Genomic DNA, 19219 nt, shown 5'->3' with positions numbered 1-19219 from the left:
TTGCATGGTATTGCAGACATCTGTGGAGTAGTTACTCAAGTCCTTTTTTTTTTTAAACTTCGGTCGTCCCCCACGTGGGCTTCTTTGGAACGTCCAGCGGTGTGTCCCCCAATGAGAATAACTAGAATAGGGGATTGAAATCATTTTCACATGATATATCGGTATATGTTTTAGACCTGTTCTGGTTACCAGCCAGGTTTCGCTCATTTGTCCTTACCTGTGTAAGTGTGTTTGGTTATAATGTATTTTTGCCGTTTTTGCTCATTATTCCCACTGTTAGACAACAAGCAGCTAACAGTCAGTAATATTCTATGTCCAGAAATCCATAAAATTGACCCTCCTATTCGATTCTCAGAGTGCATAACTCTCCAGGCGTGTTATGGCTGCATCAGCAACTGTACCGTTCCGCGTGCACCCTGCGTTTCTCCACATCGGATGCGAGAATGGAATTAGAGTGACACTTTAAAATGTGTTTTGATGTTGTGATGTTATTTGGATGCTAGGTGTGTTTTTTTTCTGTATAAAATATTCAGCATAACCCTTTTGTAAAAAAAAAAAAATGTATAGCCATTTGTTAATTGTATAACATAATTGCGTTTGCTGAATTTTTTAATACAATGATTTATTCTTTCTAGAAGGCAAAACTGGAAGCCAAATTGCATCAGACCACAGCAGCCGCTGCCGCAGCTGCCTCTGCAGTGGGCCCAGTACACAACTCTGTGCCTTCCAACCCTGTGACTGCACCAGGGTTCTTTATCCATCCTTCTGATGTCATCCCTCCCACCCCAAAAACAACTCCACTCTTCATGACCCCACCGCTCACACCACCTAACGAGGCTGTGTCAGCTGCCATCAATGCTGAGCTTGCCCAGCTGTTCCCTGGCACAGTTATCGATTCTCCTCCTGCCATTCTTGCTGGACATGGCAAAAACGCTAGCAAATCTAGAGGGGTAAATAATTTTGTCAGATGTTTTGGTTTAACTTCTTAGTTAACTTATTTTAACTTGGGTAATATAATTCAACTAGCATTCAGATTGCAGTATTTTGCTTCAGTATTTATAAGCCAAAACCAAGAGTCGGTCCAAAACACAATAGAGGAGCAAATCCTTCCATTATACTACCTCCCTGGGTAGGTTCCACTCCTGGTTGGGCTTACAAATCTTGAAGCAAAATACTGCCGTCCGGATGAAGCCTTATACTGTGCTCTGTCTGCCATCAGTGTTATATTTAAAGACTGTGAAAGCATTATCTATATTTTCTCTATTAGTCTGTTGGTGTGATCTGCTTAGAACTGAATTTTTTAACATGTTCTGTTTCAGACTCAACTGGGCTCAGGTCTTGCGCTGGCTATCTCTCACGCTTCTCATTTCCTGCAGCCACCTCCTCATCAGTCAATAATTATTGAAAGAATGCATTCTGGTAAGAGCAGTTTTGTAATGATGATGGCTTTTTTTTTTTTTAGCTTAATTTCACAAACCAGTGTGTCCTGAAGTCATTGGTTTTGTGGCATTTGATTCTGATGAACTTGATGTGTTGTAATGTCATTTGTCATTATTTATGTCTTTGTTTTGTGTCCTCAGGTGCTAGAAGATTTGTGACCTTAGATTTTGGCCGACCTGTACTCCTTACAGATATTCTTATTCCCACCTGTGGTGATTTGGCCTCTTTATCAATTGACATTTGGAGTTTAGGTGAAGAAGTTGATGGTAGAAGATTAGTCGTTGCAACTGACATCAGCACCCATTCACTCATTTTACATGATTTGTTACCTCCACCGGTCTGCAGGTTTATGAAGGTAAAAATAAAGCCTAGATTTACTGCAGTTGATATTTTTGAAGGTATAGTTAGGAGAATGTAGTTCAAAAACATATAGGTAAAATAACAAAATTGGATAAAAGGGGTTTTTCTGGCCCTAAGAATTTGATGGCCTATCCTCAAAATAGGCCACCAATACCTGATCTGTGGGGGTTCGACTCCTGTCACCACTGCTGATCAGCTGTTTTTAAAGGGGTTGCGGCATTCGTACGAGTGCTTCTTCCCAGTCCTCTCAACCTGCTCATACTGTGATTCGCCGAAACACTTGTAGCGGCGATTTACAGCACGAGCAGGTAGGAATGAGGGGGAAGCAGTGCTTATAAGATTACCACGGCCCCTTCAAAACAGCTGATCGGCGGAGGTGCCGGGGGTCAGACCCCCACCTATTAGGTATTGGTGGCCTATTCTGAGGACTGGCCATCAATTTCTTAGAACTAGCACGCTATTTTAATCCACCATAGTATCCGAGGTTTCTTCTGCAAGAACAGTAAACTAATGTGTTCTTTCGCTCAATCAGCATTGTCCGTTTTTCTGGCGATGCTAATTGGATAAATACTCCCATATGTCCTTTTCAGCTGGATGCGAGGCACGATGTATGGCCCCAAATTCTACTAATTGGTCATCACTGTTCAGTCTACCCCCTTCTGGTTCTTCAAACTCTGAGTTGTAACATGTTTTGCACCAAAAGTCTTTTTATGATGGACGTTACCACTTCATCTGTGGAGGTCCTGTTAGTATTGCAATTGGGAAGGTACGGGTCCAGTTTCAGTAAAGAGGTCGAAGATAAACATGTATTAACACTTCCAAGTTGAAATGTTTTAATGTATTGAAATCTACAGATGTACATTTGTTTTATAAGCTTTGTTTTTATAGATTACAGTCATCGGCCGGTATGGAAGTACAAATGCCAGGGCAAAGATCCCGCTAGGCTTTTATTATGGCCATACCTATATTTTACCTTGGGAGAGTGAACTGAAACTAATGCATGACCCACTCAGAGGTGAAAGTGAGTCCGCAAGTCAACCAGAAGTTGATCAGCATCTTACTATGATGGTGGCCCTGCAGGAAGACATCCAGTGCAGGTTAGTTTTTCCATTCCATTCACAGTGCCCTGCTTTTCCATTCTAAGCTGCTCTTTAGGGGTAATACATTTAAAAAAATCCTGCTCTTCTCATTACTAAATAGGTATAATTTGGCCTGCCATCGATTAGAGACTCTGCTACAGAGCATTGATCTCCCTCCACTGAACAGTGCCAACAACGCACAATATTTTCTAAGAAAGCCTGACAAAGCTGTTGAGGAGGACAGCAGAGTTTTTTCTGCTTATCAAGACTGCATACAACTTCAACTCCAGCTTAATCTGGCTCATCATGCCGTTCAGAGGCTTAAGGTTGCCCTAGGCATGAGCAGAAAAACACTGAGAGAACTGTTTGATTCTAGAGAGCTGATTCATACATCTTCAACTGAGCAACTTCGCACCATCATCCGATATCTTCTGGACACTTTGCTTAGCCTTCTTCATTCATCAAATGGTTAGTAGCTCCAACTCTTTAAAACCATGCAATAAGAATGTTGTCCTTACAAGGCAGATTTGTTAGTGTATTGTATATATTATTATTTACCCCCAGTTGTGCACCCCAAACCCCCAGAGCTGACATTGTGCAAATATTAGCTACATAGTCGCAAAATGCTGGAGAGATGCTCTTACACATGGCAACCATATGACACCCGGAGAGTGTCGTGCATGGATCCTGTCCGAATTGAATCCATGCCAAACGATCTCCTCGCATCATACGGTTGCTATGTCACCTGTACAATGTGCAGAATCGTCTCTCCCAAGCCCAATGTTTCTTCGGGCAAGAGTACAACTGGAGGTGCACTTTACCTATATACTAAAAAATTGTATAGAACAAATTTACATTTCAATTAGCATACTCCGAATGTCTGACGCTGGAGTTCTTACAGTCCTAGTTATTGAGGTGTTGGTCCGTACCCTGCTCCATGCCATGACTACAGTTTTGTTATATTTTTATATCCTACCACTTGATGAGGTGTTCGCCGACTCCCTAGTGGTAAACCAACTATAAAGTGGTCTTGCGTAAAGTGTGATTTTGTGGTCCGGGATATAACTTCTGTTAAATCTTTTCCATTTTCCTGAAGGACATTCTGTGCCAGCCGTACTCCAGAACACTTTCCATGCTCAGGCCTGTGAAGAGCTATTCAAGCATTTGTGTATAAGTGGAACCCCAAAAATTCGTTTGCACACTGGCCTTCTTCTGGTGCAGCTTTGTGGGGCCGAGAGGTGGTGGGGTCAGTTTCTTTCGAATGTACTGCAGGAACTTTACAACTCAGAACAGCTTCTGATCTTCCCTCAAGATCGGTATGGTCATATCTACTTATTGCAGTTTTACAGTATATGTATGCACAACAATTATTTTTTTTATTTTGATTTAGTAGTAGGTTTTGTGCATGACTGAAGTACAAGGGTTTGTGTTAGGCCTTGTTCACAGTGCGCTCAAAAAAACCCCGGCGTAAACGTGTAAAAAATGCTACTGTTATTTGTAAAGCGCTTTTCAAACTACAGGTGGTTTTTACACTTTTTTCATCGTATTTGTGTGCGCTTACGGCGTGTTTTGGTTTTTTTTTGTTTTTTTTTTTACCCATAGTTTGGACTTGGGCACTTTTTTGACGCATTTTACGTGACAAAGATTTGACCTGACACTGCTTTTTTTACGCGACGTGTTTTTTTAAACACGCACGCAACAAAATGTCTCGTATGGACTTATGGTGCACTTATGGGAAGCTTAAATCAAGCGGTTTTGGTGCGTTTTTTGGTGTTTTACCCACTTTGTGAACAGGGCCTTATAGTCTTTGAGGAATTTCTGAAGTGTGTTTATAGAAATAGCGGTGTATCTTTAATTGTACTTACTGAGTTTTTCACTTTTTTTTTTTTCCCCTCCCCCAGAGTCTTCATGCTACTTTCTTGTATAGGCCAGAGATCACTTAGTAACAGTGGAGTCCTTGAAAGTTTGCTGAATCTTCTAGACAGCCTCTTATCACCTCTGCAACCACATCTTCCTGTGTATAGACGTGTTGAAGGTAATCCCTATAAAACTGAAGAACTATTGCAGATAACTAAAGTGTGGTGGTTGATAGGGTTAAGGCTAACCTCCAACCTACCAAGCATTCGCACTGGTCTTGGATTCATCACTTTTGGCCTTGTCCATTATAATCTTTGATGCGCTCATTGCTGAAACTGATTTCAGTTCAGAGTCCAACTTTCAGGGCAGTTTAGAAAATGGAAACTGAAGCATTGGAACAAGAGTCCTACAATATTAAAAGGGTTTTTCCCACTAGAGACGTTTGACACATCCACAAGATATGCAAAAAAAAACTTGAGGACGTCATCCGTATGGCAAAGGTGTAAAAGTGTTTTATTAACACATCCCAATAACAAAGTGCTACGTTTCGACTCCGCAGGAGTCTTTATCAAGCATCCACAGGATATGTCATAAATGTCAGGTAGATGCGGGTCCCACCTCTGGGACCTTTCTCAAGAACGGGGCCCCATAAGCCCCGTTTAGCCGCTGTGTGTTGCGGCTAAATGAGGTGCTTTCAGACCATGAAAAACTTTATATGTTCGTGAGCTACGCTGTTTCCATAACTCCAATAGTAGTGAATGGCGGTTACAGAAGCAGCGTTGCATGCGAGCTACGCTATTTCCATAACTATAATGAAGTTCTATGAGAATTAAACAGCGTAGATCCACGAGTTACGATGTTTACGTAACTGACGACCATATAACGTCTTTCATGGTCGGAAAATACCTCATTCAGCCGCAACACACAACCCCGTTTAGGGGGCCCCATTCTGGAGATAGGTGCAGGTCCCGGAGGTGGGACATGTCCTGTGGATATGTCATAAATGTCTCTCGTGGGAAACCCCCTTTAAGTGATTTTAAGTAGACCTAGGATAGACCTACTTCTGTTATGAACGAAGGAAAAATAAATGCTTCCCCTACTAGCTATGTCAAAGACTTCATTGATTTATGTGGCTGAAAGCAGACACATTGGGAAAGCTATATAAGAACTGTCAGGTTGCTGCTTTCATTTTCCAAAGGGCCTCTGTAAAATGAGTGGAATCTGATTGGTTGCCATGGGTAACTACTCCACTTTTCCTTTGCACTAGTTTTGGTATATTTCCTCCATTATGTGCTACTGGTCAAAAAAGGTATTAGAATTTGTTAGCTGCTATTTATTTATAATGTACTCGCGTATTCTAGCTCCTCTAGCTAATTCAATTATGGTGTCTGTTTCTATATGTTTTCATAGGTGTCTTAGACATTCCTATGATAAGCTGGGTGGTAATGCTGGTTTCTCGCTTACTGGATTATGTCGCCACCGTAGAAGATGAAGCTGCAGCTTCAAAAAAGCCTTTGAATGGCAAAGAACGGGAAAGGTTCTTCTCAGGTATTTGTAATTTTTTTTAAAAAAAAGTATTTAAGTGCCAAATAACTTGCATATGACTTTCAGAATACATTTGCAATGAAAACGTGTTGCATTTCGAACCCCACTTTCCTTTTCTGCTTACTGATCAAAAGGAATAAGGATAAAACCTTTATTTTCTGCTTGTTATGAGTAAGATTGCATCTAATTGATATAAATCGTATCCATATTCAGCTTGGAAAAAAGACACCTTAGAGGTGGCCTTATTAACATGTATAAATACTGTGTATGTGTAGTCAATAAATAGAATTGTCACGTTAGTTATTCATTTCAAGAAGAGACATAAATATAGGAAAGGCTTCTTTACAGTTAGAGCAGTCAAGCTATGTAATGCCCTACCCCAAGAGGTAGTAATGGCAGATAGGTTGTCAGGATTGAAAAGAGGCCTAGATGTCTATAATGACAAGTGACATTGTGGGTTATAAATCATTTTAGTAATAAAGGATGTATAATTGATCTGAGAGGTTGAACTTGATGGACAAATTAAAATGTGGCTAATTGAAGGCAGTGGACATTAGCCATTGAATTCCATCTTTTCTTTTTTCCAGGCAATCAGTGGAGTTTCATAAACAATAGTCTACACACGCAAAGTCTAAATCGGTCAACCAAAGGAAACAGCAGCTTGGACAGACTTTACTCCAGGAAGATCAGGAAACAGCTTGTTCACCACAAACAGGTAATCTGTATGGTGTGGAATATACAGTGTGTATTTGTGTAAGACGTTCTACATTTAGTGCAATTTTTATGCCTCATCCTTTGTGGCACTGGAAAAACGTCCAAAACTGCAGCGAGCTGTACTGTGTGCACCTGGCCTTACTAACATTTACTTGCATTTCATATAAGCAGTTTGTTTTCTCACCTGAAGTTTTATGCAAAGGAAAAATAAGCGGACAAAACACCTTGTGTGCACACAATCTAATAGACTTTTTAGACATTTCTTGGGATCACTAGTGTTAGCTGACACAAGTTGTTTGTATCATTTAATAAATTAACTTTCCTTCTAGCAACTTAACCTACTAAAGGCAAAACAGAAGGCTTTAGTAGAGCAAATTGAAAAAGAGAAAATACAGAGCAACAAAGGATCCTCTTACAAGCTGCTGGTGGAACAAGCAAAGCTCAAACAAGCTACTTCTAAGGTGAGAAGGTTTTCAGGTTGCTACTCCCAGCGTGGTACTCTAGGTTGGCAATGTTAAAGAGGCTCTGTCACCAGATTATCAAATCCCTATCTCCTATTGAATGTGATCGGCACTGCAATGTAGATAACAGCAAAGGGTTTTTGTTTTTTTTGTTGTTTTTTTGAAAAACGATCATTTTTGCCCAAGTTATGAGCAATTTTATATTTATGCAAATGAGCTTTTCAATGGACAACTGGGCGTGTTTTCTCGTTTTACCAACTGGGCGTGTATTGTCTTTTTACCAACTGGGCGTTGTGAATAGAAGTGTATGACGCTGACAAATCAGCATCATACACTTCTCATCGTTGCAGAAATACAGTGTGACGTCACCCACAGGTCCTTCAACCTTGGCGTCGGACAGAGAAGATACATGGGCTCCAGGCCTCCGAAAGAGTAATATGCTCGTCTCTAGGGAGTTTGCTATTCTTACCTGCACATGGTGATGCTGCTGCAGATTCAACTGTACCCTCTGACGCCTGGAGCTGATGTGTCTTCTCTCTTCCGACGCCAAGGTTGAAGGACCTGTGGGTGACCTCATCGTTCCCACCCAGCTTCTGTCACTGCAGACACACAGCGTGATGTCACCCACAGGTCCTTCAACCTTGGCGTCAGAAGAGAGAAGACACATCGGCTCCAGGCGTCAGAGGGTACAGTTGAATCTGCAGCAGCATCACCATGTGCAGGTAAGCATAGCAAACTCCCTAGAGAGATGAGCATATCACCTTCTCAGACGGCTGGAGCCCATGTATCTTCTCTGTCCGACGCGAAGATTGAAGGACCTGTGGGTGACGTCACGCTGTGTCTCTGCAGTGAAAGAAGCTGGGTGGGAACGATGAGAAGTGCATGACGCTGATTTGTCAGCGTCATACACTTCTATTCACAACGCCCAGTTGGTAAAAACACAATACACGCCCAGTTGGTAAAAACACAATACACGCCCAGTTGGTAAAAACACAATACACGCCCAGTTGGTAAAAACACAATACACGCCCAGTTGGTAAAAACACAATACACGCCCAGTTGGTAAAAACACAATACACGCCCAGTTGGTAAAAACACAATACACGCCCAGTTGGTAAAAACACAATACACGCCCAGTTGGTAAAAGCACAATACACGCCCAGTTGGTAAAAACACAATACACGCTCAGTTGGTAAAACGAGAAAACACGCCCAGTTGTCCATTGAAAAGCTCATTTGCATAAATATAAAATTGCTCATAACTTGGGCAAAAATGATCGTTTTAAAAAAAACAAAAAAAAACTTTGCTGTTATCTACATTGCAGCGCCGATCACATGCAATAGGAGATAGGGGTTTCAGAATCTGGTGACAGAGCCTCTTTAAGCCTTTCATACTGTTAGGAAATACTTGCACCTTGTAATTTAATGAAGAATTTAAAGCAATTAAAACCATAACTTTAAATTATTTGTTTATAGCAAATACAATATCCTATCAATGTCCAAAAACCTTAACAGTTGCAAAACACAAACCGCAAAATTAGTATGGTAATCGTAAAAGGATTACGTCCGATCTGTCAGAAAGCTCACAGAACATACTCGCTCACTGAAATTTTTTTTGTATATTGAAGCATTTCCCAATAAAAAAAACCTTTTGTAAATAACAGTCAATTGGGGAGATATATCAAAACTGGTGCAAAGGAAAGGTGGAGTAGTTGCCCATGGAAACCAATCGGGCTGCTACTAATTTTCTAAAAGGCATCTGCAAAACGAGAGGTGGCATCTGATTGGTTGCAATAGGCAACAACTTACACTTTTCCTTTGCACCAGTCTTGATATATCTACTCCATTGAGTTGTCCCCATTTCTCATGTTTAAAATTCTATTAAGCCGTTTCTTAGTTATATCTATTTCTTTGAGAATTGATATGGCTGCTAATCCAAACCCTTAGGCCTTATTCACATAACTGTGTGTGATTTCCGTCCGCAAAAAGGGACAGTTTTTTCATCCATATGAATATTCGTGTTGTGTGTGTTTTCTGTTAGTGTTTTTGCGTCCTTATGTCATCCATTTTTCTGCACGTTTTTCTCCTCAGTAAGCACCTCTTGGTTTTGCTTTTATTTTTTTCTGCATTGCTTAGCAACAAATCCGTGAAAAATGGATGTCATCCGTGTGCTGTCCATTTTTTTTTTTACGCACCCAAATATTTCAACGGGCAAGTCTGGTTTGCAAAAAGTGGACCAGAACAGGTCATGTTGGGAGTTTCTACCAATGGTCACATACCTTGTTGAAAAGAAAAGGATGTGTGAAAAGCCCCATTGACTTATATGGATCAGTATGCTGTGCGTTGTTAAAACGGACCGCACACGGACAAGAAATACGCGTCTCTGAATAAGGCCTTAGTCGTTTCCACCCAGCTATCCTGGAATTCTAGATTGCAAATTTGACTACCCGTTAGCCAGGGACACGGGCGTAACTACCGCTGCACTAAAGCAGCCATAGTGGCTGCTTCGGGGGCCCTTGAACTCAACTGGGCCCAGGAGGTAGAAGTTACTTATTGATTATTTTGATCCAGTCAGTCTTTACATGTAGGTTTGGTCGTTTTTTTTTTTTAAATAATAGAACTGCGACTGATTCAGATTCACACTGGACTGGTAGGTGCTCTCCAATGCAAATTTTCCTTGTTACGTTTTCTTTGCACCACTTCAAGTAAACTGAATGATAACCACTTTGGATGCCGTAATGACAACCATATTGGTTGTCGGGCAGTTTATTCAGAAACCGGTCTAACTAAGACACCTTGACAGAGGGCAAATCAATGAATTAGATTTAATGCTCTTTAAAATAGACTATCAAATAATGTCAATATTATCCCAGGAATGCATTGGCTTGTGTTATGAGACTTGGATGAGTCCAATAAAATGAATCCAGTTTTTGAAAGTTTTTAAAAAGGTTTTATTTTGTCTTTTTTCCACAGCACTTTAAAGACTTAATACGCCTGCGCCGCACTGCGGAGTGGCCCCGGTCTGCTCAAGACACAGAAGTATCTGCAACAAAAGAGAGCCCAGAAATTGAGCCTCTGCCTTTCACATTGGCACATGAGCGTTGTATTTCTGTTGTGCAGAAACTAGCTCTTTTCCTCTTATCTATGGATTTCACTTGTCATGCTGATTTGCTCCTGTTTGTCTGCAAGGTACAAGTACTCCTTGATAATACATTCCTCCTAATAATTTTTTTTAATATTGAAAAGCAATTTGATTAATTTTACAATAAGATGTAGCTCAACACAAAGTTACATTCATAAGCGCTACAGTTAAATGGGTTGTCTACTAGTGGACAGCTGATGACCTATCCACCGGATAGGTAATCGGTATATGATTGGTGGAGGTCTGACACCTGGACCCCGCACCGATCAATTGCTCCGGCTGCCTCCGGGCACCGGACCTCGATGGCTCCTCTGCAGAACGGCAGCTTTGCAATTTACGGAGCCAACTGCTTCCGGATCCATACACTGCAACTTTATAATTCGTTACTTTTTGAGGTACAACTGCTCTGTATTCTATATGAAAACTATAAAACATTGACTGAGGATGGACACACAATTTAAAGTTTACTTTCAGAGTAGATGTAGCCAGCAGATTGGACGATACAGTTGCCGTTCCAATGCCAGAAGCTTCTCCTAAACAGGAGCTTTGCAGGAAGAGGATTCCGGGGTCATACAGTTGTCTAATGTATCACTGCGGACAGTTTCCAGAAATACTTTACAATAGGAACCGTTCTGCAGGTTTTGGTTTTAGTAACTCGTTCACAGATAATCCGTAAGATTCATGCTTTTACATGATATAGATGATTGTCTCCAATATAATCCCCCTCCCCTGTTACTGCTAGAGAGGTGAGACCTGTGTCTTCTTTAATATGACCCTTTGTATTTTCTTTTCTTCAACATTCTCAGGTGCTTGCCAGAATAGCAAATTCTACCCGTCCGACTATACATCTGTGTGAGGTTGTGAATGAACAACAGCTGGAAAGACTTCTACTGTTGTTGGTTGGCACAGACTTCAACAGAGGAGACATTTCTTGGGGCGGTGCTTGGGCACAATACTCTTTGACGTGCATGCTTCAGGACATCTTAGCAGGTACAGTAAAATCAATCTCATGGTTTTCTTTTGATTTGTGGTTGGATTTGTGATCCAGCTCTTGTAAGTTCTACTATGTTTATACATAAAACATTCAATAAAGTTTTTCCACTAGTATTCCAGTTGTACTATTGTTCAATCAAAGTTCCAACTTAAAACTAAAATAAGGTGAAAACATTAGACGTTGGTTGATTTATACACTGTAGTTAATTTAAATTAGTCCCTACCCGCTCCATGCTATAAATGTTCCGGTTCTGGTAGGTGAGCATTAACACTCAGCACTGCACGTTTACAGAGTGGTGATCAAGCGAACACAGTTGTTCCAGCCCTGATCACTTGCCACTTTGGCGCATTTTAAGCCGCACCCCGTTTTCGCTACGCCACGTCTTTTTGAAAAACTTTTTTCACCTGTCTAGTTAGGTGCAACAAGTGTCTAAAACAATCTGATGCAAGGCATGTCCGCCAGTTTTTGGGGAGACAATGGTGCCCGAATTCTGCAGCATTTAGCTTTGTAAATCTCCCCAATGTATTTTCAGCCTCCTCAAAGCTCCATTTTTTCATTTTTTTTTTAAAAAGCTTATTCATTGTGTAACGAATAGTTGTGTGAATTCTAAAAATTACGTGGAATTGTACAAATAAAATTGAACATACTAGTGTGACCGTCACTTACAGGGGAGCTGTTGGCACCTATGGCAGCTGATGCCCTGGATGAATCTGCCATGGGAGAGGAGGCAGCTGCTTCAGCCGGTGACTCTGATGATTCTTTGCCGCAGTCCTCTGTCATACCATTGGTAGAAACGGTGGATGAACCTTTAACTCCTGACATCACAGGTAATTGTTAGAGTCCGCTGTAAAGGAGAAGCGGCAGAAATTCTGCTGAAAGTTAGACAGAATTTCGCATGTTTACTAATGTAGTATTGTATATGCATTTTAATACTACTTTGGGGGAGGGGGGACATTGAGGTGAGAACACAGTCATGGCTAAAGAAGTGGTTAGTAATTTTGTTCCAATGCAGCGTTAAATATTTTTAAAAAAAGTGTTTGATTGCATGTTTTTTGTCATGTTTATGAAGAATTATTACATTCTATAGTGTTTAGATCTAAAATGGTACAGGCAAATATTGTGCTCACTGTACAGAATTTATCTTTATTGCTCGATTAATTTTATGCGTTTAAATGGAAAGCCTGGATGTACAGCCTTAAAATTGGCCAGTAATCATCCTAATGGTCCAAGTGTTTAGGTGGCAGGCCTCACTACTAGGCAGTATTAAAGCTGTTTTCATCACCCAAAGGTGCTCCTCCTCTATCAGCTTTGGATAAAGATAAAGAAATTGACCTTGAATTACTGCAAGACCTGATGGAAGTTGATATTGATCCCTTAGATATGGATTTGGAAAAAGATCCTTTGGCAGCCAAAGTCTTCAAGGTAAGCTGAACTTTGTGACTTTCTGCTCTTTAGAATGTATACGTTCCCTTCGGATGAATTGGGATGCAGATTTTATGTAGATGACTGAAGCTGTGTAAACTAGAGAAATAACGTAGAAGTGTTTAACAACGATTTTTTTTATGTATGATTTCACTTACTTGGGAATGGGATGTATACTCTGTATAAATAGTGACGATCCTAGGCAGTGAATCATGAAATCTTGTATTATTGTAACATCTTTATATTCTTTGGGCTTGTTTTTATTTTTTTAGGCATTGTAGAAAAATATCTGTTAATACCTGTGCATAACCAAAAACAGCTCATTGCCTTCATATAAGAGAACCTGATGTTCAGACATTTTATATATATATATATATATATCAATATCTCTATCTCTATATAGATCTATCTAATCTATCTATCTAATCTATCTATCTAATCTATCTATCTAATCTATCTGTAGAAATGATATATACATGGACAAGTATGCTGGTTGTACACGAATACGTCTCCACTGCAGCTCCTGGTATTGGCTTATCTGTCTGGGAGCAGTCAGCTGCCCCCGTTCACATTAGATTTATTCTTCTTTAGGCTGGGGCTAGACCTAGACTTTTTTTTTTGTAGTGACACAATTCACCATAAAGTAGGGAAATGTTTTACATAATCGACCAGGAGAAAGAGCAGTGTTTCAAGTTTGATGTGAGAGATGGTGAAGCTTCACTTAACTCTTGCAGGTGTATCTTGTATAACTTTTGCATATTGTTAATGGTAGTTGTTGAGTCTTTGTTCTTTTTTTTTTTTACCATCAAAAGCCGATCAGCAGCACATGGTATGATTATTGGGGTGCTGATTATGGCACCTACAATTACAATCCTTACATTGGAGGTGTTGGAATTCCTGTAGCAAAGCCAGCAGCCGCTACAGAAAAAAATGGTACCCAAACTGTGACCGTATCCGTGTCTCAAGGTGAGAAATTTGTACTGTGAAATGTGTATTTACATATCTAGTTATATACAATTTACACTTTAATTACAAGGTGCGATCCGATATAAGTGACTTCCAGGGTAAAGGCAGAGTAGCAGTTATATAGGGTTGTCCAATCTCTCCAGCACACTAAATATATCCAGTGTCCACACTGCACTTCGCCAGTTTGCAATACAGAATTATCTAAAAATCCAAGAAGTACAGTCACAGTAAAAATAAGTCACGGCTGGATAGATAGTCCTATGTATGTCTTAAATTCAGTTTTTCACAATTGGCATATTACCAGAAGGATCATATTACGAATGGTAAAATAAGTCATGTGTAATCTCTGCCAAATTTTGATCAACAGGTAAAAAAATATTTACAATATCTCCGTAATATTAGATATATAGATTTTGTTTTTGTCTTTATCTCTAGCACTAGATGCCCGTTTGGAGGTTGGTCTTGAACAGCAAGCAGAATTAATGTTAAAAATGATGTCCACACTTGAGGCAGATTCCATTCTACAAGCGCTGACCAATTCATCACCAACATGTAAGTGCGTAAAAAACTCCGTTCATGGCATATGTACACACCCACAATATAGGACTAGTATAATAAGAAACGGACTACCTTCAGTTTATAAAGTATGCGAAATGAAGAAATATTGTGCTGTGAAATGACCATGTATTTCACTGCTAATGTATAGTGTAACGTCATTAAAGTGAAACATGAGAATTTTATTGCTGTGGTTACAATATTAAACATTCAGTTCTGTACGGAATTCAGATACGTTAGTGATACAATGTTCAATGTGACTGAAGTACACGCAGGACTACCGCCTCTACTAGGGGCCCATTCACACAATCTGCTTTCAACCTAGTGACTGCACCAGCAAGGTAGCAAAAAGTGCTCCGTAGCAGACATGCAGGCTCAGGCTGTGGTCACGTGTTGCTGCAATCGTTGTCTGTAATAAGGCAACACATATCCCCAAAAGTTTTCCCCCACCATAATATCTTTACACTTTTCTGAGTGTGTTACTGATTAATTGTTTAAAAGGGTTATGTGATTAAAGGGTATTAGAAGAGTGACTTTAATTATACATTAATAAACTTTTATTTAATTTCATCACAATTTTCAAGATCGGTTTGCGGTCAGTGAACCTTTGTTGTTTACATTCAGTTTGAAAACCGTCAAGTCGGTCACAGATGCACGGTTCATTTAAGGTGTTTTACCATAATCAATATCCCCTATACACCGGATCCGTCCTTGTGCGCTGCATATGAATGGAGCGGTACTGCGCATTCTTGGCCACTACTCTATTATTATGGGGCTGCCAAGCTCTCAATGGAGCTGTAGCAGTGCATGCGCAGTACCGCTCCATTCATATGGGGCTCGCAGGGACGGCAAGAAAGCATGTTCTTGGGATCGGTGGGGGTCCCAATGGTCGGACCCCCACCGATCAGATGTGTGTAACCTATCCTGTGGATTAGTGATAAATATTATTGTAAAACCCTTAACCCCTTCCCACTTGGGCCACTTTTGACCTTCCTGACAGAGCCTCATTTTTCAAATCTGACGTTTCATTTTATGTGGTAATAACTTCGGAATGCTTTCACCTATCCAAGAGATTCTGAGATTGTTTTCTCATGACACATTGGACTTTATGTTTACTGGGAAAATTAGCTCGATACATTCAGTTTTTAATTGTGGAAAAACACCAAAATGTAACGAAAAAAATTTAATTTTTCTAAATGTAACTATCTGCTTGTAAGACAGGCAGTTATACCACAGAAAATTTGTTGCTAATTAAAATCCCCCATATGTCTACTTTAGATTGGCATCGTTTTTTGGTCATCCTTTTATTTTTCTAGGAAGTTACAAGGCTCAGAACTTAAGCAGCAATTTCTCACAGTTAAGTTGTGAAGTGGCTTTAAGGGCCTTATATATTGGAAACCCCCAATAAGTCACCCCATTTTAAAAACTTCACCCCTCAAAGTATTCAAAACAGCATTTACAAAGTTTCTTAACCCTTTAGATGTTTCACGGGAATTAAAGCAAAATAGAGGTGAAATTTACACATTTCATTTTTTTATTTGCAGAAATACATCTTTAATAAAAAAAATATATTTTTAACACAAAGTTTTACCAGAGAAACGCAACTCAATATTTATTGCTCAAGGTTCTGCAATTTTAGGAAATATCCCACATCTGACCCTAGCGTGCTAATAGACTGAAGCACCGTCCTCAGAAGCAAAGGAGCACCTACAGGATTTTGGGGCCTCCTTTTTATTAGAATATATTTTAGGCACCATGTTAGGTTTGAGGGGCTCTTTCGGTGCCAAAGCAGTGGAAATCCCGCAAAAAGTGACTTAATTAGGGAAACTACACACCTCAATGAAATTATCTAGAGTTATAGTGAGCATTTTGACCGCAAAGGTTTTTTGCAGAAATTATTGGAATTAGGCCGTGAAAATGAAAATCGACATTTTTTTTTTTTTCAAGGAAAATGTAGGTTTAGCTACTCTTCTCATTTCCACAAGGACTAAAAGAGAAATGCAACGCAAAATTTGTAAAGCAATTTCTCCCGAGTAAAACGATACCCCACATGTGGTCATAAACGGCTGTTTGGACACGGCAGGGCTTAGAAGGGAAAGAGCGCCATTTGGCTTTTGGAGCTTAAATTTAGCAGGAATGGTTTGCGAAGGCCATGTCACATTTGCAAAGCCCCTGAGGGGCCAAAACATTGGAAACTCCCAAAAAGTGACTCCATTTAGGAAACTACACCCCTTGAGGAATTAATCTAGGGGTGTAGTGAGCATTTTGACCCCACATGTGTTTCATAGAATTTATTACAATTGGGCAGTGAAAATAAAAACACTCCTTTTTCTTCAATAAGACGTAGCTTTAGCTTCCAAAAAAAATTTTTCTCGACAAAAAAAAGAACCCCAACCTTTTTTAAAGCATTTTCTCCCGAGTATGGCAATACCCCATTTGTGCTCATAAACTGCTATTTGGGCACAAGGTAGGGCTCAGAAGGGAAGGAGCAGCATTTGGCTTTTGGAGTGCAGATTTTGCTGGATTGGTTTCTGCTCACTATGTTGCATTTGCAAAGCCCCTGTGGGACCAAAAAAGTGGAAACCCCCCATAAGTGACCCCATTTTGGAAACTACACCCCTCAAGGTATTCACCTAGGGGTGTAGTGGGCATGTTAACCCCGCATGTATTTTGCAGAAATTAGTGTGCACTCGATGTTGCAGAGGCAAAATGGAATTTTTTTTGCATACATATGCCAATATGTGGTGCCGAGCTTGTGCCACAATAAGACAGCTCTCTATTATGCTGTGTTTCCTGGTTTTAGAAACACCCTACATGTGGCCCTAATCTTTTGCCTGGACATTTGACAGGGCTCAGGAGTGAAAGAGTACCATGCGAAATTAAGGGCCTAGTTTGGTGATTTACAAAGTATTGGTGCCCATTTGCAGGGCTCTGATGTGAAGTAATAAAAGAAACCCCTGACAAGTGACCCCATTTTGGAAACTGCATCCCTCAAGGCATTTATTAAGGGGTGTAGTGAGCATTTTCACCCCACAGGCCTTTTCCATAAATGATTGCACTGCGGGTGGTGCAAAGTAAACATTTTCTTTTTTTCTAGATCTGCCATTTCAGTGGCAAATATATCGTGCCCAGCTTGTGCCACTGAAGACACACATCCCAAACATTGTTAAAATGGTTCTCCCGGGTATGGAGATGCCATATATGTGGAAGTGAACTGCTGTTTGGGCACGCTGCAGGGTTCAGAGGGGAGGGTGCGCCATTTGGCTTTTGGAGCATGGATTTTGCTTGGCAGTAGTTATGCTTGAGTATCGCCGGTTTTTCCCGTTTATAATGTGGGGGCGTATATAAACTGGGCAGAGTACATCAGGGGGCATAGTCAGGTGGTATAATAATTGGGTTAAAAAAAACAGTAAAATAATCCATAGATGTGTGTTACGCTGTGACACAATCCTTTCTGCACAGGCCAGTGTCTCACTGATAAATGTCCTTCCTTATCCCCCTTTTGGTCCACACTCCGCACTTTTGCAGTTTGGGGAATTTTTCTGGGAAAGTATTGTCCTGGTATAATACGGGCACCCTCGCCTCCAGCAGATATGTTTGGGACCGCCCCTTCCTGGTTCCCTAATTTTAGGGCCTTGATAAATCGCCTCTTGAAACAGAAGAAATGTTCCCCTGGCCCTTCACAACTGCATGTTTTTGATTTCCTGGCTTATAGAAGCATTAACTAAATGTATTTTTTCATAGACGTAGTGGTATGGGGGCTGTTTTTTTGCGGGACGAGCTGCAGTTATTATTGGTACCGTTTTGGGGTACATGCGACTTTTTGCTCACTTTTTATCCTATTTTTTGGGAGGTCAGGTGACCAAAAAACTGCAATTCTGGCAACGTTTATTTATTTTTTTTTAAACAACGTTCACCATGCGTTATTAATTACATGTTAACTTTATTCTGCTAGTCAGTACGATTTCTGACAATTCCAAATTTATAGCACTTTATGTTTTACAACTTTTTGCACAATAAGATAATTTTGTAAAAAGAATGTATTTTTTACTGTCGCCAAGTAGTGAGAACCATAACGTTTTAATTTTTTGCGAGACGAGCCATAGTTTTATATAGGTAGCATTTTTGTATACATGCGACTTTTTTATCACTTTTTATTCCAATATTTGTAGGGCAAAGTGGCCAAAAAAACTGACATTCTGCTGTAGTTTTATTTTTATTTTTTTACGCTGTTAATCGCGTGGGAATAAATAACATAATATTTTTATAGTTCAGGCCGTTACGGACGCTGCGATACCAAATATGTATGGTTGATTTATTTTTTTCAACAATAAAGGAAATAAGTGAAAAGGGCGATTGTATTTTATTACTTGAATCTTTTATTGTGTTTAACTTTTTATTCACACTTTTTTTGCACTTTTTTTTTTCTAATACATTGCACTACCTGTGTAGTGCAATCTATTAGATCTGTGCGTCATTCACTGACAGCAAGCCGATTAGGCTTCGCCTCCCGGCGGGGCCTAATCTGCTTTCGTAATGGCAGAACAGGAGGCCAATGTTAGGCTACCTGTCGCCATAGCAGCAGATGGCAGGGCTGTCAATCTGCTAGCAACCTCTAAGATGCAGCGATTGCTTTCGACCGCTGCATCTAAGGGGTTAATGGCAGGAATCAGAGCTGGCTACGG

General features: G+C 40.2%; 1 protein-coding gene across 8 annotated transcripts in view; it reads left to right on the top strand.

Moving 5' to 3' along the window:
* The window catches only part of BIRC6 (baculoviral IAP repeat containing 6), a 237943-nt gene that overhangs the window by 79501 nt on the left and 139223 nt on the right, over positions 1-19219 (top strand). For 5 of the 8 annotated variants that reach the window (XM_075862828.1, XM_075862827.1, XM_075862826.1 and 2 more), the window contains exons 25-40: positions 636-950; positions 1320-1419; positions 1581-1795; positions 2689-2897; positions 3001-3347; positions 3976-4195; positions 4781-4914; positions 6147-6284; positions 6869-6996; positions 7325-7456; positions 10429-10644; positions 11404-11587; positions 12260-12418; positions 12880-13013; positions 13826-13979; positions 14415-14531. In XM_075862828.1, the coding sequence (XP_075718943.1) occupies positions 636-950; positions 1320-1419; positions 1581-1795; positions 2689-2897; positions 3001-3347; positions 3976-4195; positions 4781-4914; positions 6147-6284; positions 6869-6996; positions 7325-7456; positions 10429-10644; positions 11404-11587; positions 12260-12418; positions 12880-13013; positions 13826-13979; positions 14415-14531 (2902 nt within the window). The remainder of the gene's footprint in view (positions 1-635; positions 951-1319; positions 1420-1580; positions 1796-2688; positions 2898-3000; positions 3348-3975; positions 4196-4780; positions 4915-6146; positions 6285-6868; positions 6997-7324; positions 7457-10428; positions 10645-11403; positions 11588-12259; positions 12419-12879; positions 13014-13825; positions 13980-14414; positions 14532-19219) is intronic. The other 3 variants (XM_075862825.1, XM_075862831.1, XM_075862829.1) reach the window with 2 other exon arrangements.

Source organism: Rhinoderma darwinii, chromosome 4 (assembly GCF_050947455.1).
Source record: "Rhinoderma darwinii isolate aRhiDar2 chromosome 4, aRhiDar2.hap1, whole genome shotgun sequence".
Taxonomy (NCBI): domain Eukaryota; kingdom Metazoa; phylum Chordata; class Amphibia; order Anura; family Rhinodermatidae; genus Rhinoderma; species Rhinoderma darwinii.
This window is presented reverse-complemented; position numbering and strand designations above follow the sequence as displayed.